Consider the following 22,947-nt stretch of genomic DNA (forward strand, 5'->3'; position numbering starts at 1 on the left):
AGCAACACTACAGTACTTGACAAATAAACCTGTTAAACTTGACAATAAAACTGTTTTTTTATCGGCCTACAGGTGATGAAATGCTAAACGAAATTGTTAATCTGATTAAACGCACAACCAAAAAACAAAATGTACCTCATGGACCTGCGAGAAATTGACATTCAGTTGTCTACTTTGACAAATGAAGAGGAACTGAACAGACAGTTAAGTCAAGCTGTTGCTACTGATAATACTGCTCCTGAAACTGGATCAGCTTGTCTATCAGACGATTTGCTTACTACTGTGAGGGTAGAAACTAGAAATAGCACTCTTCGAGAATGGCGGAACGCGACAGCGAGAGCGTTCCTCTCTTTTTTTCTAAAGTGGTCAGATGGTCAGAGGGTATGTCTTAACAATGTTGTTTAAATAATGTGACAAATGCATAACTTCTTTTTACTTAATATTCTGAGGAAAAAATAAAGTTTTTTCACTTTTTTAATATTAAAACTGTTTTTGTAATTTGTAAAGTACTGTTTAATTTATTTAAATTCTTCCTCATCCTTTATATTTTGTATTCATTATAGGAAATCGATATATAAACGCAGATTAGTGCATTTAAAAAAAAATTCAATAAAATGATCGAAATGCTCGAAAAAACCGGTCTACCCGGGTTTTGATTACTCTTAGACCCGAAAACCCGGGTTTTCAAAATTGAACCGAGTTTCGATGCCCTAGACGTAATGACTGTAAAAATATTATATTAGATTAACTCGACGAGTCATACGAATCAATATGTTTGATAACGATGTGATATTAAAATGATGTGACTGGTCCAAAAATGGTTCATATATTTAAAAGATATACTAGTGCTAATTACTTATTAACTATGTCATTCATGATTTGTACATCAGTATTTATTGGAAACGATGAACTAATATACCGAATGATAAAGGAACATCATAGTGCAATTCAAAACTGAGCTTGGAAGGCACGAATTTTGTTGAAGAATCATAGCCAATGGTTTGGTCAAAGCACCAAGTCATTGTTCAGAAGCACCGCAACCAAAGTTAAATAATAATATAACAATAATAATTTTATTCATCAGACAAATACAGTCCATTGATTGATTAGTAAGTTAGTAACAATAGTAAAGTAGCCATGATGATCGCCAACCTTCGAAAGGAGATGGCATTTTAAAAGGGATCAATTAACATTTACTGTAAAGGCCAACATTGTAAGGAGACTGTCATATATAACCTAAAAAAATATGACGTTTATCAGGTACTAGCTGATCCGGCAAACGCCGTTTTGCCATGTCATTATATCATTTATGGTTATTGTGCCTCACTCGACATAGATAGGTATAGTGTGTCGCGGACTTTTTTGTAGATATTTATAAGATCTACAATTACTTAGAACATTTTATGGTTCTATCTTTAATAGTTTAGGCAGGGTACGCAAAATAAGTAACTTTTTTGGTTGATTTTTTACACCTTGTGTCCGAAAAACCCTAATATCTTACGGAACCCTATTTTTGTTCAAAATTAAATATAGCCTATATTACTCGTGGATAATGTAGCTTTCGAATGGTGAAAGAATTTTTAAAATCGGTCCAGTAGTTTATGAGCCTATTCATTACAATCAAACAAACAAACAAAGCTTTCCTCTTTATAATATTAGTGTAGATTATAATATTAGTGTAGACAAAAGTCACTTGTGGCAAGTCAAGAATCGAATCCGATACACTAGAAAACACTCTCTTTAACTGTTTAGCCATGAGATCCTTTACAAACTGTCTTGCATTCCAAAAATATTCAAAACGCAAACTTGTGCAAATTATAAATTACGATACAAGAAAACTTTAATATTTTTAATTCCGCGCCGAGTTTCTTTCATTATTAATTAGGAAGCATCTCTTTTCGTACTTATTAATCTAGTTTTTGCTTGGAAGCAGCATTTTGCTTCGTGAATTTCTTTTCACAGAAATGTCTTTTAGCTTCGATATGCTTTTACTAATAACATTTTTTAAATTATACACTTTAACACATCAAAGAATATCTTTTATTGAATTCACTTTTCTCTTTTCGCATTTCTCTTTTCAGCAATATACCGAAAAATAAAATAAAAAAATAAATAATATAAATACTGATGTACAAATCATATATGACATAGTTAGCAATGATCTTTGGTAGCTCGGCTTCCATAAATATTTAATTAGCGATCAGACCTGTTGAAATCAGATTTATATACGTAATTGTTATTATTAATTCGCGGCGGTATCACTTAACATTAGGTGAGCCTCCTGCCCGTTTGCCCCCTGTTCTATATAAAAAAATATTTTTTAAGTATATACTTGATCTTTATTTTTTTATCTTTGATTCATTAGTTCATTTAATTTTTCTATTATTGTAATGAATGTTGACGCTTCGGTGGTCGGAGAATTATTGAGATATCTATAAGAATTTTGTTGGTTAGCAATAGTTATTAAGTATAAAGCATGCTCTGTTTGCCTCTTAAAGGGTTTACATTCAGTTTTTATTCTGTTTTTTATGTTCCTAGATAGATGTAAACTTTTATAGTGATGTCCGTTGGCTAACCTTTTTTAAATACATAAATAAATGTTTATATACATAATATTTTTGTGTGTTTGGTTCTTTTGTAAAGTTCTATGTTTTCAGTTCCAAATGAGTTTTAATTATCTCATGATTACGTTAGTTAAACACTCTTTTGACTAAAGGAATGTGTTATCTCTTTTTGTCAAAAATCTTTACGATGTATTAAAAAAGACAGATGAGTATGTACTTTGTATAAAAGAATATATTTAGTTCTTATGAATAATGGGTGTATATGCAGACTTTATAGCTGTCAGGAAATACGTGAAATTCTTATATATTTTCTTTACAGTGAACGAGTAAAGTAATTTGAATTTCTGAAGGACCATTATTACTATAAATGTTAACCGCAACATGAATGAATATGTTAGAAACACAATATTTCACTAGCACACTCCATGCTTTTGTATTAAAATATTATAATGAAAAACCATATATTTTCATACTTCATGATGTTAAAACTTTATAAATTGCTTTATTTTCGGGTCATTTTCACAGTAATGTATTAAAATAATTAACTTTGAGCTTCTATAATTATATCGAAAATAAAGTTGTTTTATGAATGAAATTTCCTTGATTTACGGTAATTGTTCGCCAGCTTTACCTTTGATAAGATAATTTAATGAATAAACTTCCGAATCAAATTAAGGAAGCATAAAAATAGATTATTTTAAATGTTTGTACTCTGTTCTTATTTATAATTAAATTTAAGAACTAGTAGATTAATTTTGTCCTTATCACTCTCGTTCTAAATTTTATATAAACTTAAAGGACAAAACATAAAGTAAGTACTATACAGATCTTGTCGAGAATTACAGCTAATTCACAACGCACGTCCAACGAAGGCGCTAAATATGTTAATAAATTTTATAAATGAACACTAACTGAAAATGTCACGTATAAAATATGAAACTGTAAATTTTCGCTTTAAGTAAATTAAGTTTCTAAAGTAAATTTCTAAATGTTGCCCTCGTAAACTGTTTACAATGTAGACGTTTTAGCGGGCAATGAACTTTATTGTAATGATTTTAGATGCACCGCAGTACCTTTTAAATAAACTTTATACATTCTTAAGTTTCATAAAACATTCACTATTCCTTTTCTTCATAAGTGATTAAAACCTTGTAATATTCTTATTAAAAATCTTTTATAATACCCTAATTAATATTTTATGACTTTACTAATAGCGCTACAACCTTTTTACAACCTGTTCCGTGATCTTTCCTAATAGGCAAGGATGTGATCAACCGTCTGTGCCTGACACACACCGTCGCTTTTTTGGATCCGGTTTCCTCACGATGTTTTCCTTTACCGTACGAGCGAGTGTTCAATGTGCTCATAGACCATTGTCCATTGGTGCACAGCCGGGGATGGAACCTACGATATGAGAGTCGCACGTTGAAACCACAAGGCCAACACTGCTCATAACTAATTTTAAGTGCTGTTACTTCTGATGTACCTCATACGTCTCCGTATAAAAATATATACTTGAGTGAGTTATTATTCTATTATAATGACTGAAAATTGAAAAGAAATATAGAGATAGAAATATCTAGAAATATTGTAGACATTTAATTGTTTTTCAGAAAACCGGTTGACAGATTAAATTTTATTAATAAATCTAGTTGCGAATTTAAATGTTACCTACACACGTTACTGTCACTGCTACTACAATTGATTTAAACAAAAGGTAATAATACGTAGTGTTAAGTGGTAATGTATATCATTACATAGTATAAAAAAAGTCGCTTTCTCTGTCCCTATATCCCTATGTATGCTTAAATCTTTAAAACTACGCAACAGATTTTGATGCGGTTTTATTTAATGGAAAGACTGATTGAAGATGAAGGTTAATATGTATAATAACATCCATTAAATAGTGGAGAAATACTGTTATTTTTAAGGTTTCTAGTTAAGTTATATGTAAGGTATATGCAAAATTGTAATGGCCTTTATTCTCTCTAGTCGTAGATTGCAGAACTTTATTGTATCCCCATCTCGTTAGAGTCCATAGATCGCAAAGCTCCCACTCTGGTGATTAGGCATCGTATTTGCAGCTGTAAAGGTAATTCGAGCATCTCTATTCAGTGTCCCTATTGGATTTCACCAATTACTGTTCGCCTGTTAGTTGAAACGATTTATGCATAAAAATATTATTCATGTAAATGTTTCTTGTTTGCTGAATTAGGGTTGTATTTGATTCATGTCACGTAATTCTTTTTTTGAATAATGTAGCAGCGATGGTGAGTTTGCTAAGAGGTATAAACTTTGTTATTGTAAATTTAGTAAAAATTTGTTAAAAATATATTAAATAGAATAGTCGTATTTAATTGGTATAAATCTAAAGTTTAACATTACATTAACAGAAATTAATTCGTTATCTCGCTTAACTCATGCAAACATCAATAACTTTCAATAATTTTCAATTATTGTTTAAAAAGCTACTTCTACCTATTTACAATAATATTATATTATAAACTTGAATTTATTATTTACACAGAAATAGGAGTGCGTTTGAGTATATTTCCGTTAAACTTGTCCTCAGAACGTGCTAATTCACTTAACGTCATGCAAACTAATAGTAACAATGTCGTGTCATTGAACTCTGTAAAGCCTCCATAATATGCATAGGTCAATGTCCCCATATTCTTCTATTTGCCTAAAGATACGTTGCCAAAATGCTAGTATATTTTTATAATGCTTATTGTTATCTAGAATACAAAGGCATAATTTGTGGTTCTCTATCTATGTAAAACTGCGGTCATTCTTCATATAAATATACTTCAATATAATGTTTAACATGTATAACGTAGGAGGGTTTAATAAAGATTCCACAAATATGAATCGAATGAACATGTTCAAAGTTAATTGAAAATTACGTGGGATCTCATTTAATATAGGTTATTACATAGCTGTATGTAAAAGTAATTGCTGCTGCTAAATTACTCAATAATTGGCTCACTGAACTACTGACTATTTGAATTTCAAACTACTTCAATCAGTAGAGTCATGTGATGAAACTATCGGCCTGTCCGGCTGTACCGGCTGAAACTCTGTTTTTTTAAATATTGTGACAATAAATGGGGCCTATGTTATTTATACGGACACATTCCCTTGGTGAAAGAATTTAAATAGTTTATGTTGTTTTTGAGCTTATAGATGACGCACTAATCAAGTTTCAGCAGAGCTCGGATGGAGCTCAAGTTTACGCTGGATAATGAATGTTGTCTTAATTGACCAACAGTACCACGTGTCTGGACGAGTTAAAATTTAAAAATATAAAATTTGCCGTCAGCACAAAACTTAACTTAATAAGTTAGCGTAATTTCATTCTAGCTTTGTATTATGAAGTTAAATAATTACATCTGCTATAATAGATCAAAGTCAAATATTGTGCTTAATAGAGAAAGAGATAGAAATGTGTCTGTGGGGTGCCACGCGGTCTATGGGGATGGGGGGTCAGAGGGGGGTAAAGCAGTGCCGTGAAAGCCTTGCCTCTCACAAAAGCGCACGTTTTCACTACATTGCGTTTGCCTCGGATCTTATTTCCAATGAATTTTCAGGTGCCGTTAAATGACCTCTGCATCGATCGTTTGAACGGTTAGAACACTGTTTCAATTGGCATTCGTAATAAATGATGCAATATTGTCTGTGGTTAACGAGTGTGAACCATTTAAATAGAACATTAATATAATTAAGTCGAATATAAGACTGTTGCATTTTTTATTACTAAATATTAAATGTTTTGTGTATTATTTTTATGTACCTTTTTGAAGTTATACTTCTTTAGGCACGTTATGAAAAATTGATGAGAGAGAAATTTTACGATGCGCGCGCACCGTGACACAAAATTAACAGAATGAAGTTACACTTAATGTAAAAGAATAATAATAAATAAATAGGGTTTTTCAACAAGAACTTTGTTTTCTAAAACAAAATAAAACAAAGAATTTAGAGAAAAATGAATAAAATTTTTATTGTATTACAAAGAGAAAAGTTTGGCAATTATGAATGAAAAATGATATCTGGCAAATGTCCACCACGACCACGCTGACAGATGTTGATTCTTTCATCAAAATTTTTAATCACTTTTTGGCAAAATGGAGGGTCTATTTCGTTAATGACATCACGGATTTTGAGTTTTAAGGCTGCAATCGATTCGATTGGCTCCGTATAGACTCTGTCTTTAACATAGCCCCACAAAAAATAATCCAGTGGTGTTAAATCACACGATCTGGCTGGCCACTTAACAGCTGAATTTCGCGAAATTATGCGCTCGGGAAATTTGGTTTGCAATAAATTGATCGTTTCATTGGCTGTGTGACATGTGGCACCGTCCTGTTGAAACCACATGTCAGTGATATCCATGTCATCAATAATAGGCCAAAATTTAGTGGTTAACATCTCGCGATACCGTGATCCATTGACTGTTACCGCATTTCCAGCCTCATCTTCGAAAAAAAACGGCCCAATCACGCCTCCAGACCACATAGTGCACCACACAGTAACACGTTGAGTATGCAAAGCCTTCTCAATAATTGCTTTAGGATTTTCAGAAGCCCAAATGCGACAATTTTGCTTGTTGACGTACCCTGACAAATGAAAATGGGCTTCGTCTGAAAAAATGTTTTTTTCAGAAAAACCAGCAGGTTGTTCCTGAATGAACTGAGCGAATCTGCGGCGATTTGAATGGTCGATCAGCTTTAATTCCTGCACCAGTTGAATCTTGTAAGGCTTCAAAGCCAAATCCTTTCGCAAAATTCGCCATGTTGTGCTTTTGGATAACCCCAATTGTTGAGAACGTCGTGAAATTGACAAATTTTGCTCTTCTTCAACACTGTGGCTCACGGCGGCGATGTTTTCTGTTGAACGACCCGGTCGAACACGTGTTGGTGTTGGCACATTTTGTACCGAGCCTGTCGACTCAAATTTCGCGACCAAATTCTTAACAGCGGTCTCAGAAGGACGATTATGCTGGCCGAAAATATCACGAATTTTACGAAATGTAACTTTAACAGAACCACCATTTTTATAGTGGATTTGAATTATTTTAATGCGATTTTCGAGCGAAATTGAATTCATTGTAATAATTGCCAAAGCACCTGCTACGAATACCGCCAAAAACTAAATGTCAAAACTATCACGTTCTCGGTGTTGCCACAATTGAAAAACAAACTTCTTGTTGAAATACCCTTTATTTATTTATTTAATTTTTTAAATGTAAACTGAACTTTATTGACTATAATGACTCCTTTTCCAGTCTTTGATTATTTAATTGTGAATTATCATACTTCTGTACATGCAACGAAGTCTTAATAAATAAAATAAAAATATAGTTGATCGGAAAACTTCTTAGTGTTGTCTCCGTTCGTCCGAGGTGGACACGCTTCTTATCAGTCTCTCACATAGGCCTAAAGATCTTCATATGCGATCATTATTATAAAATTGTGTGATTTTGTAATTTGAGAAATTTATCGCCTATAATAATTGATAGTAAAGATACATTTAGTATGTATTAAAATACGTTGTATTAAGACTTGTATATATTCGAATTAAAGCGAAAATTAGTTATACTATTTTAGTCAATTGCTCAGTAGTTAACATAATATAAATTGTTAGCTTATTTAAAAGTTAGCAGATATTAATGAAACGTGTAATTCTTAAGACGTGGCCAATAAAAATATATCGATTTTAGCAGAAATTCTCCAACAACCTTCTAGTGATTGTATTATATTGTACCAAGATGAATAAAGCGCTGTGATAAAACAGAGTCCTATATATGTATTTTTGTATAAAAATCCTTTTAAAGAAACATACTGTTATTTATAACTCCATAATTTTCTATTAGCTTTGCAGGACGAAAAATGTCCTAAACCCAAAGTCCTTTTAATTTCCCAAGGGTGATATCGGTAGGTAAGTAACGAGATGGGGTGATGCGAAACATATTTCAGGAAACCGTGTTTTGTTTACGCTTGAAGTACACGACCCCGTTGTCATGGTAACCGCCGGACCGCGTAGTTAAATTTGAAGGAATTTAGAAATGGAACGTTGCATATTAAAATCACTTTCGGTGACCGTAGTCGGGGATTTTCGGGAAATTAAGACGCAATTAGATAAACTACTTATTAATAGTTCAAAGTTCAAATCTTGTTATTTTGCAAATACATTGATCATAAAATCATTCGAGTTTATTACTATTTGTGATTTATTACTATTTATAATAGGACTAATGTGTACAATAGAATAAATCTGGTAACATTATTGCTAGGTATTTTTCATATAGATCTAACCTCTCATTAAGACTTTCTACTAATTTCCACGTTTCAGTTTCTTTGAAAGTGTCCCACATTTTTCAACGAGGGACATAAAAGATTCTTTCTGAGTACAAAGTAACACCCATGAAAGCTTAAAGGATCCGAAATGTAAAGACGTAGTAAGTAGTCCAATAGTCTAAGATTATGCCGAAGAAAGAAATTTACAAAAGAATTTTGATAAACATTTACCTGTGATATCACGAATGTTAACCTATTCTTGATGCTTTTAGCCGAAAAATCAATTAAATAATTTGTACGTATGTAATGGTACAATTAAATAGCAGTAAAACCTGCTTTCTTCAGGTACCAACACTGTCGTGCGACGTGCGTGCACAATGCAAATTAAAAAAATCGATTGTCTGTAATGTCGCTTTACTGACGATAGTTGAACGTGACAACGTCACAAGAAAATACTGATGGAATGGTTGCATTTCTCAAAAGTAAATTTTAATTTTATTTGTTTGATAGATATTTTGTATGGAGAGGAGAAGGAAATCACAATTGAATTGATCAAGTTACATTTATTTGTACGCATAAATACAATTTGTATGTCAATTTTGAGAGACAGATGTCGAACGCTGCCGAACGCGGAAGCCGATTGTGCCTCTTTGTCGCTCGTTCCGCGCTCTCGCTTGCACTTTCTTTATGGAACGCCTGAGAGGTAAAGCCGCGCCGTGAGGTAACGCCGCATCGTCATGTTTTTTCGTGCGTGCAGCCGGCTCCATCGAATTATAAGACGTTGCCACGTCAAAATGGCCAACAACTGTGTGGTGTAAATGAAAAATTATGTAAGAGGATAACAAAGAACTAATATGATTATAATTAATAATTACTATAAGCTAAGAATATATGAGGAAGTTTTTAATGTTGCTACGCTCTTTGACTATTAGCAGGTCATGCGTTGCCTTCAGGCTGGTCGTATAATAGAAGTGCGGTTTTTATGTCGCGTGTCAGCTGGTGTTGCCGTAATGACGGATGCTACTTGTTAGCATGCCCTGATTGCACTACTCCAAGCTTATCTTTAATAGGATATGATACCTAAAGGTATTAATAAGAAGTAAGGGTGTATACAAGGGAAGTAATATACTGACCTATGGGTTTGCACGAAGCTCACTGAAACTCAAAGTTATTCTGTTTGCGTATTGTCAAAGATTTCACTCGTGCAGCCTAATTCAGTCAGAAGGCTTTGTCAAAGTACTTTTGTTTCACCTAACCTAACCAATACTACCATAGCACCTAAGACTAAATTGTCCCTAACCTATAGGTCAATGGTCTGAAATAAGTATTACTTTTAAAAAGACAATATGACCTGGAGCAGGATGAACATGACCATTGTAGTACATACTGCGTTTTTTCGTGTTAAATGCAGTAACCTAATGATTTACACGTATAAATAATTACAATATTTTTTTTATGCCTAAATATATTCGTAATCACTCTAAGCGTCTGTCTAAGAGCTGTTATAATTGTAATAATTTTTGTATAAAAATTATATGAATATTTCAACAAATCTTAATAAACTAGCTCTGAATGAACGTAACGAAGTTCTAACTTAATTATGTTTTCTGATAAGCAACAAAAATTCGGCTTTTCCGCAAGCAACTCCTAATGAGGATACGGAGAGCCTCGGGCTATTCTAATCCCCCTTTGTATGTAACATGTATGATCGTAGCTATATATTTGCTACAGCCTATAAGGATCTATTGTTCGACATTGTACAAGCTAGGCAATCATCACTGAACAACGGCTAAAGAAAGAACTTCTAAAGACGATAATGGTCTGTTGAGCAACGATTTCTCATCTAATGAGTCATGAAAAAAGTACGTCTTTAATACATATTGAAAATTACCGGTTTCATAACTCTATAACTTGGAATAGATATTTCGCTCAATGTTAAATTTTTGACTGTGCGAATTCGAGGTTGCGTCAACGGCGCTCTGGATATTGAGAGAACTACCTGGAAATTGCAATCAAAAACCTATCTCTATCGCATTTGGAAGTTACAGAGTACTGGCGCAGTTTCTCTCAATTTTTTTGCGTATTCAGAACATTTAGAGTATTACACCTATACCAGCATTGTAAAATTAGATAACAAGTCCTTTCTTAGGTAAACCAAGCCCCTATACTGACTTAGATATGAATCGAAAACTGTTCTAAATTATTGCTATCCATAACGTAGATCATGTGTAGATTTGAAAAGATTAAAGTTTAAAGTATGTCACAGAGTAAGTTGAGCATTCAATTTTAATCTTTATTACCTTGCCCCCTAAATTGTGTTTTCATTGCACAGTATCGTTTACACGTAGACCCATCTGCTAGGCAGCTAAAAGGATCCGCCCTTTTGAACTCACAAGAACCCTACTTTAAAATGAATAGTTTTACACGTAAAGCACGACGCGCTGTCAATATACCACAACTACAAAAATTTAGAGAAATAGTTCAACAACTTGCTATTTAAAACATTTTGTGTGTGTCAGCTTTGTTCGATTTTTGAATTATCTCTCATAAAATATGCCATCCCATATCTTGGGCGTATAAATATAACTAAGGAATCAAAAAAGCTTTTTATTTTATAGATACATACACCTCGTGAAAATATAACATGATTATTTAGCAGTACCTTCTCTTCTTGCAGCCATATGAATTTTATTCACCTGCTCCTCTTTAAACATTAGCTACAATTTCCATTATGACAGCGTCAAAGGCAGGAATAACCACTGTATATTTTGGGTCTCCCTTTGTTCTTTATACATTGTATATATTATTCACCCTTCCAGTTATTTTTAAATCTAAGTCTCGAAGGTTTAAATAGATATTCGTTTTCTACGTTATTTGATGATATTGGAATCTCTTTAACCATATATTAATCGAACATACCAAAGCAAACATTTGTCACCAAAATGTTCTTAGCAATGATTGAAGGTTTCATCAACAAAAGCAAAGCCAAAAACCAATAATATCTAGTTTCCGACGGTTAAGCTTTCGCTTAATTCTGAGGTGTAGCATTCAAACCCTATTTGTATAATAATATTCTTTTCTATTTACATAATTAACACCCCATTCTTCTAGGAATACACAGAAAAATACATACTGCTTTTAAAAACGACAGATAAATGAAACAAATAAAGAAATCTCAGGTTTCAGACTTAGATTCAAACAGCTCATAATTTTACCATGACATACTCAAATCAATACAAATTTCTCTTTTCAGATATTTGACAACCACTTTCACTTCCACCATAACTCCGTGGCACGACGATCTCTTACACCAGCCCATGACCATCACGGGCGGCTGGAGACAGACTCTAGAGTGCGATGGGCCAGACAACAGAAAATACTATCGAGGAAGAAAAGAGATCTTATAACAATACCAGACATCGTTTCGACAGGTAATTTTTTTTTTATACAACAGGTGGCCAACGGGCTGGAGGCTCATCTGGTGTTTTTTTTTTATATATACACTAGCTGCCCCCGCGAACACCTTTGCCTAACCTACCTTTTTAGTACATACCAACATGGAACATTTTGCTATGCTACCCCAGAGACTGTTAGATTTTCCGGTAAGAACACTTTTAGGTTTTTCTGTGAATTTTTCTCTACATAAACCTCTGAGTTCAAGTCATAAGTTTTAACAAATAAAACATAGGGGTTCATCGTAGAAGGGTGAAAATTAGGTGTTAAATAAATAAAATAAACATTTTTACCCAAAAAATAAAAATAAAAAATTTGGGGTGGACACCCCCCTTATCACTTAGGGGTTTGAAAGATAGATAGTAGCCGATTCTCAGACTTACTGAATATGCATAAAAAATTTCATAATAATCGGTCTAGCCGTTTCGGAGGAGTATGGGAACGAACATTGTGGCACTAGAATTTTATATATTAGGTATATAGATAGGACCCCTTCAGCTTGTCAACCACGCGATCATGCAGGTCTGAGGATAAAAGCTTAGCAGCAGAGAGTCACATTTCCCCTTTCCTAAAAAGGTTCTTTACTTCTCACCTGGTGTTAAAAACACCGCCGCCCATGGACACTCATACTGCCAGAACAATCGCAATTGGGTTCTTGCCTTTAAATAATTAAAAGGCTCTGTAAATGATCAGTATCAATATTTAAAGTTTAATGCTTTTGCTTGCTCTACCCGTTATATTTTGCCATTTCTAATTTAACGATGTGTGTTAAGATTTTTATCAGAGAATTTTATTCCATCCATCTCGTCCATCACTCCACCAACAATAGCAAGGCATTGGTGAGAGACCGGAAGGATTAAATTTGTGTAGCCTCTACCAGAAATACTTGTATCTGTAGGACTTTGAGTCCGGAATTATAGCATAATTCAAGCATACATTGAACTAATTGCGTCAGTACTCAATACGGTAACCGGTCCGTTTGTTCTAGAAAGATACTGAAAGTAAAAAAGAGGAAGGAAAATTATAACAACATAGAATGCTAATTGACGCAATTCTTTTAATTTTCAATATCTTCAAGGGTAGTTGTCTTATTAATTATGAAGTCAGCGACCAAGTTTAAGCATCTAATAAAATAAATATATATATACGCCAAAAATGCTATAGAAACTTTGAGCATAAAGTTGATTAAAAAGCTCTTTAATCAGGCATAATTTGTATAATTCAAATACCCAAAAGTGTAAAACTCTGAAATAATCATCTTGATTTTTGCTGAGCCCGTTTGTGCTCATTAACCTATTTAAGATATGAGTGATGTGTGCTTACTTTCATTAAAACCACGTTTCAAGTTTAATTAGGAGTCGAGAGAACTACACAGAAACTGTATTACAATTTTATTTGAAAAACTTCATTCAAGTTTTGTATTTGATTTAATTAAAAACCTTAAGCATAAAAGGTTATTTGGGGTTATTTATTTATATTTAGACAGTTTAAAAATATCGCATATTACGTTTGATACGTTTTACTGATATAATTAGTTTCCTAAAAATTAAAAATCTCAATAATTCAAGATTAAATATAGTTTCATTGAAATATCTTAATTGCGCAAGTCTTTGCCGGGTAAGGAACTTAAATTGTAACCGTTGCTAATACATCTTACCCAAGAGACGTATCAGAAACCTTAAAATTTTTGTGTCCGTATGTATATTCTTACGGTGGTCAATCATGGATGACTCGAACACAAAAAATAAAACGTGTGTGTACTTAGGTACACGCGTTAGAAGTTATAATACTTTGGCGTAATAAGATAAAAATCTTTTCAAAATTTTAATCTTTCGCCTGATTCTACGTTAGTAGAAAAATCGACACTTACAATAGAAAAAATTTACTCTCATAATTTTTCCCTAACGCGCCAAAAGAAGTATAACTTCCAAAAAAATTAAATGCTGACTATAGCTTCAGGATATCGGTTTTTTGTGATGGTGTGCGCGAGCATTGTAAAAATTAATTTTTCCCTAACGCGCCAAAAGAAGTATAACTTCAAAAGGAAGACTTGTCAACGAAGAATTAATCGTAGTGTACTTACTAAATTTAAAACTGTTAGAAGTCCTTGAAAAAATTTTTTTATATAAAACTTAAAGTGACTTTTGTAAATATGGTTGAATGTTTCAAGGAATAATCGAGGCTAAATTATTATTAATTTGTATGTATATTCTGTGATTGCTATTCTGTCTGTTACTGAGATCATTATGTAAACAATAGAGACCAGAGAGTGCATCTGTGTTGATATATAGGATTTAATATATTCCGATCCCTTGATCTCTAACAAGATTGTTCATTGAGGCGAAATATATGCCCTAGAAATCATTACGCATCTATGTGCAGGGAAATTTAGGGTGCAATACCCAAGTTGTAATAGTCAAGTCGGTATTTTATTTTTTTAACAAAAATATTATATCGTTATTTTAATTTTAATTAATCTTACTGAGAATTCAGATACTTTACAAGTGCCTTAATTGTTGGAAAAGTTTGCCCGAGTCAAACGTGAGAAATGAAGAACTTTAAAATCACAACTATATTTTTATTTCAAAGACCAATGTTTTTTAAATTTATTCAAGATGTCGCTTTCTTGAAATTAGCATTTACATAAGTCTTTTATGAGTCTTTACACAGACGCTCGGTTGGACTTATGTTTACCGTGACACGTAAACCTTAAAAATGATATACCAATCAATCATCAAGGATCATTCTATATATTAGTGAAAACCGCACGCGACGGAGGACTTTTTTAATATATAATATAAAATTTAGACACACATGGATTAATACTTGCAGCACTACCACTATGTGGAACCAGCTGCCCACTGAAGTATTTCCGACCTAATTTGACTTAGGAGCCTTCAAGAAAAGGTTGCACACTTAAAAGGCCGGCAACGCACTCGCGAACCCTCTAGCATTGAGTGTCCATGAACGGTATCACTTATCACGAATACTTTAATATTCTTTCACGATGGAGGTGACTTGACTAGAAATTTTATTTAATTTAAATCTATCATTACAGATATTTTAATAAGACTAGACTCTGAGTGTCTCACGTCCTATAACACATTTTGATTTTTTAATCTATCATTCAAGATATTTTGATGACCGACTCTCAGTACAGCTATAGGTCGGTGTCGTTTACTACCCTGAATAGGCGGAAACGATTTCTGCGTTAACATTACTGATAATTATTATGTCAGTAAGCTTTCTATGTCCAACAAGTATTATCTATTGATTGAACTCAGTTAAATGCATGAATGAACAAACGAGGGTCGAAGCTACGTAGGTAAAATTTCAAGTACAGTGTAAAGTATTTTGTAAACAGTTAACAAAGAACAAATAGGTAAATAGCCAGTTGACCTAGATACCCTGACTCCGTAAGTTGGCTGAAGTTCAAGACCAACGTCATTGTTCCGTTTCAGTGGGGCTTCTTTGTCACAAAGATTACTTTTATATTCTAGTGTTTGTGCGCATTAGCGAGTTTGGATTCAATTATTTCGTCTTAAGATATTTTCATAGAGAATGGTTTTGGCTTGTAACATAAATCTTTGGTAGACCACTCTTGCTATGTGTATTTTAATTTTTGAAGTGAAACTTCTTTAGGCGCATGAGGGTAATTTTTTTACGGAACGTCACGAAGATGTGCAGCGATTTTGTCGAAGACAAGGGAGAGAACGATTAAGACCGATTGAGAGAGAGAAGGGTGAATTACCTTATAGAAATTCTATTTTTATAATAAAAATTTCGTAAAGAGAATTTATTGATATCTCACATGACGAATTATTAATTAAAATGCCACGTGTTTTTAATATCGAAGAAATAAATTAAAAAAATATTTTTTTTATTTTTATTAATTTTCGACAGTTTTAATTTTTAAATGATAATTAAATTCAATAAATTCCTAACATATCGTCCTTTTTCCCTCCCTCTAAGTCTCGGAAATGTAAAGTTTTAAATTTGAAATATGAACAAGAGTTAAAAAATAGTTTGCCAAAGAAGTTTCACTTCTGACATGTGTACGCACGCACTTTTTTTATTATTTCCGCATTTATAATAATAATAATTTATATCATACAGATCAAGTTATTAAAGTATATTTATGAAAAGTAAAACATTTATAATATAATATCGGTTCATATAAGCGGCGAATAAATAGACATCTTCTGGACAAGCGTGCCCTCCAATAGGCTACATCTCACTTAACATCAGATAGTATTGTGGCCAAACGTGTGTTCTGTTCTCTATAAAAAAACGTCCTTGATATCCGCCGTTATAAAATAACCTTTCATCTTACAAAGGTCTTTAAATAGTACTCTATCCACTTATATTATTTACAGCTGAAACTAAGTCGTCAGCTGGTCCTTCTCCCTCTTCAGCGACGAAAAGAGAAGCCGGATCGAAGAGAGAGCTCCAAAACACAAGAGTCAAAGGTCGGCCGCGATCTACAGATATGAGATTTGTGCTTAATGATCCGAAATGGCCTCATATGTGGTATTTGGTAAGTTCTATAATTATTCCATATTGCGTTCTTCTTTAACTTTTTGAAATAATGTAACAATAGCTTCTTTAGATTTTTTATCGGCCCATAGATAATGAGAAATTTTTTCAGTCATTAATTGAACAAATATTGATGTACTTTAGCTACAGGCACCAAAAAGTTTGAGATACATATTTAATTACATAAACTATTAATTCTTATTTTAAAAATATAATGTGATAGAACTAAAAAATATTAAACATGATAAAAACATAAATTAAAACATGCTCCATTATTAATGATTAAAACATTTATTACTACTACAAGATTTTATCAAAGCATTATAACAGATATTTGCCGTATCCTGTGCTACTTAAGGGGTAAATACAGAATACATCAAACAGTTCACACAGTTGTCACATACATAGAACCTTATCGTAATAACTTTACGCAAAGCGACTGCTTGCACTGATTAGTATCATATAATGTATATTCGTAAGTGACTTGTCGTGTAAAAGGTAATTTTCTAGCTCATTACCTACCTGTTTTCTCTTAATGAACATCTCCGACCCTTAGCTTCATTTACTTAATGTTACACGTATATATTTGAGCTATGGAATTCTTTCTTTGACATTTAAACTTGATTTTTTGATCGTGTTTAATTAAAGTTAGTTTTTATTTGTACGCGGATGTCGTTGGCTTTCAGTCCGGCAAAATATTTTATGCGGGTTGACACAGAAGCTTAAGTGCCTATTTTCAAATTCTAAAATCAAATAATTTTAAAAACTTAATATAATAGGTTTTTTATAAAATCAACTGTATTTTGAGACTTCAAAACCTAAGGAGATATAAAATTCGACACTTCTGTTGTTTAATTAAATTCATAATAATAATAATTTTATTTGCAAGAATATGGTACAAAAATGTTATGGTGGTACAATATAAAGTTCGCAGTGGCAGACCACACATAATGGCGTGCAAATTTGTCTCAAAAGGTAGAATTTTATATAGAAGTTACATTATGAGTCATATGATTATAGTCAATTCTGATATTATTATGTGGCTCGATAAAATAATTAAATATGCTTTCATTACTAACCTAATAATCGGCAACAAGGTTGCACGTAAAAATACTTACGTACCTACGTATAAATAACTTAAGTTACAATCAATTTAGTTTTATTTACGACACAACTGTTCCTATGACGTCATCACATTACCATTCTGAAGCATTAAAATAGATATCAAAATTATTTTCCAATTTAGTCCATTTGAGGTTCATTTAATATTGCAGTATCACGTCCGATTCACAAATCAAACAAATATTTGAAAGTCGAATAGAATCCATTTTAACTGCGACATGACCTCCTCATTGCAACTGAAACACACAGATAACAAATACATTCTAATTTTAAAAAAATGTAAATTTTTCCGATATTTATGAGCTCTGTGGTGGTTTGAATAAAAAATTTAATGCAGTTTTTGTGACAGTTGACATTTTAATTTTAGAACCGCGGTGGTGGACTTGACATGAACGTGATACCAGCTTGGCGGGAAGGCGTCACAGGTCGAGGTGTCGTTGTTACAATCCTTGACGATGGACTGGAAACTGATCATCCAGATATAGTGTCGAATTACGTAAGTAAATATAGAACGTAAAAATAAATATATATAAACATTGATGTCGTTATCTATTATTTACAGTACTATAAATAATAAATATTTTATTGAGTTTTTTATAAAAGAGTACTTTATTAACTAAATAAAAGGCATAAAAATTCAAGAACCATTAAAATGTTTTGATAGACCCGCTCCGCTATTGATTTGAAAGGCCTTTTCGGATCTTTAATATTTAAAAACTACTAAAAATTCTGTTGATGTTTTCAATCAGTAAATTAAAGCGCAAACTTTTTGGGCAAAAAATCGCCAACAATCGGCTCAGGTACTATATTTCGAGGACTTTTAATCTTCACTGTTAACGAGACGAGCCAGAACGAGTTCAAAGGATTTAAAAAAACAAAGGTTTTTTGCTGTGCTGTATGCAGGTTCGTAAAACAGCGGGTTGCGGAGGAATGAATATAAATGATAGAGAAATCACTGCGATTTAATCACAAATAACCATAGAGTATCTAAATACTAGATAGATACATATACACGATTAATTGGTGAACATGCCGTCGACATATTATATTGTAAAACCGAAATATCTGTTACATAGCGATATTGGTTCGATGACTTGATATCTGAATGTTAATGTTATTAACTAAGGTGCAGTAACACTTGGTATAAGTTAACTAAAAGAAAATGGCAACTATAAAATTAAAAAAAAATGCATCTATTAGCTTTGTTTCTCATATTTTTGTATTGTTCAAATTTATTAAGGTCGTGTCATAAATAAACGAAATTTAGTTCGGTTACACTGGTATCTATAAAATATCAAATACTCGTGTAAATTTAATGTTAATTTTAAATATATTTTATGTAATAATTACATAAAATTATGCCAAAAATTAATATTAAATACAAATGTGTCAAATTCAGTCAATTAAAAATAATAAAGAAAAAATTAAATTAAAATAGCCTTTATTCGAGTATTATAATTAAAGTTACATTATGTTAATGTTAATTTAAAAACTACTACTTGACCTCCGAAGGAGTGAATACCTCCTCTAAATTCTTCCAATTTTTCTCTCATGTACTAGCAACTCAAGAGCTACTATTTTCCATTCTTTCCACGCTATCTCTTTTATGCCCTCTCATGATAGGCCTCTCCATTTCTACTCACTGGGCCAAGGACCAATAATAATTATAGGTACTTAATTGATTACAATTAAGTACCTTTAATTATTATTAACCATCTGCAATAACAAACGAGGGCAGTTTGACCGGCCCATTTCGCATTGTTACGCTGTGTGTAATAGAATAGAACGCGCGCAATAATAAATGACGTTAATATTATATTATAGAGAAGCCACCCAAACTAGCCTTAATGCGAATGTCGATCAGTACTGTAGTCCATATCCCTTTGCATTTGCAGATATTTTTCTCGAAGCAATTTGGTCCAATCGTGATTCCGATATTGTTTTTCGATTAAAGAAACCAAAGATCGTATTTATTGTTATAGTTCCGCAATCTGTTGGAAGTTTTATTTACAATACGTATTCTGTGTAAGATTTGATTCTGTATTTTGCGAAAACAAAGATGTGTTTTTAATTTTAAGGCTGTCTTTATTGATTTGACATTGACATTATTCTTGTATATAGAATTGTATTAAATTGTTTTATAATACGTTTTTGGTCCTTTTTTTACTTTTTTTATTATTCATTATATCATTATTTTTTTTAGTTAAGTATGTGTCTGACACATTTGAGATTTTCCGGTAACTATGTTCGCTTTCACCGGACGAGCAAGTGTTAATTGAAAGAGAATTCCATTAGTACAACGCCGTGATTTAAGCTTAGGGTTGAGGGTTACACGCTTAAGCCACGAGGCTAATACTGCAGAGCTACGGAAAAACAAATTGCATATCGTTAGTTGAAATGCAGTATGCATTGTCTCAGGTTTTTGAAACGCGGACCATAGTATCGAATGTGTAAATCGCCTTTATCATGAATATTCTCTTGTGAAATGGAATATATTTCCATGACACTGAGATATACGATTTCGTTCAAAGTTGTGAATTGCATCGATTTATCGTCGATTCACAATATGTTCTGATTTTGCACTTTGGTATCGGATAAATCGTTAACTGGGGTTTATTACAATTATTGTACCAATAAAAAATAACTATATTTTATAAATTTCTTGCATTTAACACTGTCAGTGTCATCATTACCTAGTCTTAAACACATTTTTCCTTTTTCTTATAGTCACATAAATGTTGAAACTGAATGTTCTTTAAAATCTACTGACGACTTATATAATATAAACACGCAAATGAATTACAAAGCTTTATATACAAGTACTATTAAGTTTGTTATGGAAGAGCTGGGAACCCTGACACAGGTATTTTTTACTTAAAAGTGTTCACACATTATTACGAATTGTTTATAATGAATAAACAATTTTTTTTAAAAAAGAACAAACATTTTCCTTTGTAAATTATATAAACCTAACCATATATAATTTTCAGGATCCAATGGCGTCATATGACGTAAATTCACACGACTCAGATCCTCAACCACGGTATGACATGATCGACTCCAACCGTCATGGAACCAGATGCGCCGGAGAAGTAGCTGCCACAGCTAACAACTCATTATGCGCTGTTGGTGTTGCGTATGAAGCTAGTGTTGGTGGTATGTAATTTCTTCTATTAATTTAGCTATATATATATATATATATATTTTTTTTTACAGAAAAGGGGGCAATAGGGCAGGAGGCTCATCTGATGTTAATTGATACCGCCGTCCATGGACACTCTCAATGCCAATGGCTCGCGAGTGCGTTGCCGGCCTTTTACCTTTTGAAACTTTTTTTAGTTTAATGGAAAACCTACATAATTAATTACCTATATACGTTCTGGTTTTGGCGCATTCTCTAGTAGGTACATAAAAGATCATGCGTTTAAAAATCAATTTAAGCCTAAAATATATATTTTTTACTATAAGATGACACATCATTTAGTCGAAATAATTTTTGTTTAGCAGGAATTTGAAACTGATTATAAAATTCGCAATTTAATATGTTAGCGTATATAATTTTCGCGTAGGATTGAATGTTCAATGCAACGCATTATTTAATCAAAAAATCAAGTTGATGGTCAGCCTAATGTGCCTGACACACGCTGTCGACCCTTTGGGTCTAAGTCAAGCCGGTTTCCCATGATGTTTACCTTCATACGAGTAAATGTTAAATGCACACATATAATGTCCATTGGTGCACAGTCGGGGATCGATCCTACGACCTCAGGGATGAGCGTTGCAGGATGAAGCCACTAGGCCAACACTGCTCTTAATGCTTTATTAATTTCAATACCATATCATTTGATTATAATAATTATTCAGGACGTGCATATGATATTGAGATGTGTTCAATCTCTGATCTAATTGGACATAATCAACATCCAACACTTCCTTGTTATCTAGCATTAATTAGAATATGCATTTTGATATATTGTGAAACATAATATTTGTATGTTTACTTTGTTTGGTATGGATTGATTTACAAGCAGTAATATCTAATGTATCATTTGTAAACATCATCTATGACGTTACGACAAATAGTTTGTTGATATCAGACTTCTTCCTTCCATTGATATTTTACTTCCCACACACGCATGTTATTTATTTAGGACTTAGTTTTCTAACAACGATTTCCTTTACTATTTCGTATCGTATTCCGTATAAGAAAATGTTAATTTCATATTGAAAAACCCATCTGCTTTGCACTTGAATGGTCTTGAAGACTGGCAAAACAAAATAAGTCAATAGAAATTAATAACAATAAAAAGCAAAAATAAAACACATTATCATACCTACGATTTTTGTTTGTGAGACCGGACGTTAGAAGCATTTAAGAAAATTAAAAAACGTAATTAAAGGTTGGCAAACCACTTGTAAGCCTCCCAGGTTTAAATAGATGCTGTTCTCCCATTTTCTATTAATATGAGAAAACAGGTAAAGAGAAAAAATAAAGACAAATAGAGATAAGAAATTATCAATGAAGAAGCCACATATGAGAGAACTTGTTTTCAAATTGTCATGCATTAAAAGAACTCTACTATCATGCTGCCTCATCTCTACATGTTTATTAATTTATGTTAATGAGATTTTAACTCCGTTATTCAGACATCGGCTGAAATTATGCAAATTAATTCTGCCGTTTTAAGATGAGAGCACTAAATATAAACACCTTAAATGTATATCGCGGTTAAGATTTACGTGAATTATTGGAACATTATACTCATTATACCGTTGATTAATTATCGGTTTTAATAATTGAAAATTGGTGAATACATAGTAACATAAAACTGGGAAAATTTTGGGCTTTTACAATAAAGGCCTATCGGCACGTTATTAATTTATTTTATTGTTAATACATTTTTATATTAATAGTCCGGTCAATTTAGACATCCAAGGTTACAATAATTCGCACTTGGCTGAATATTGGTAGG

The 22,947-nt window shown here is 32.5% G+C and overlaps 1 protein-coding gene across 7 annotated transcripts in view; it reads left to right on the top strand.

The window, feature by feature from the left end:
- LOC125050542 (furin-like protease 1, isoforms 1/1-X/2) overlaps positions 1-22,947 on the top strand; it is a 169,399-nt gene that overhangs the window by 122,181 nt on the left and 24,271 nt on the right. For all 7 annotated transcript variants that reach the window (XM_047650457.1, XM_047650463.1, XM_047650462.1 and 4 more), the window contains exons 3-6: positions 12,117-12,294; positions 16,693-16,853; positions 18,342-18,470; positions 20,965-21,130. In XM_047650457.1, coding sequence (XP_047506413.1) covers positions 12,117-12,294; positions 16,693-16,853; positions 18,342-18,470; positions 20,965-21,130 — 634 coding nt within the window. The remainder of the gene's footprint in view (positions 1-12,116; positions 12,295-16,692; positions 16,854-18,341; positions 18,471-20,964; positions 21,131-22,947) is intronic.

The sequence above is a fragment of the Pieris napi genome, chromosome 6, assembly GCF_905475465.1.
Source record: "Pieris napi chromosome 6, ilPieNapi1.2, whole genome shotgun sequence".
In the NCBI taxonomy this organism is placed as follows: Eukaryota; Metazoa; Arthropoda; class Insecta; order Lepidoptera; family Pieridae; genus Pieris; species Pieris napi.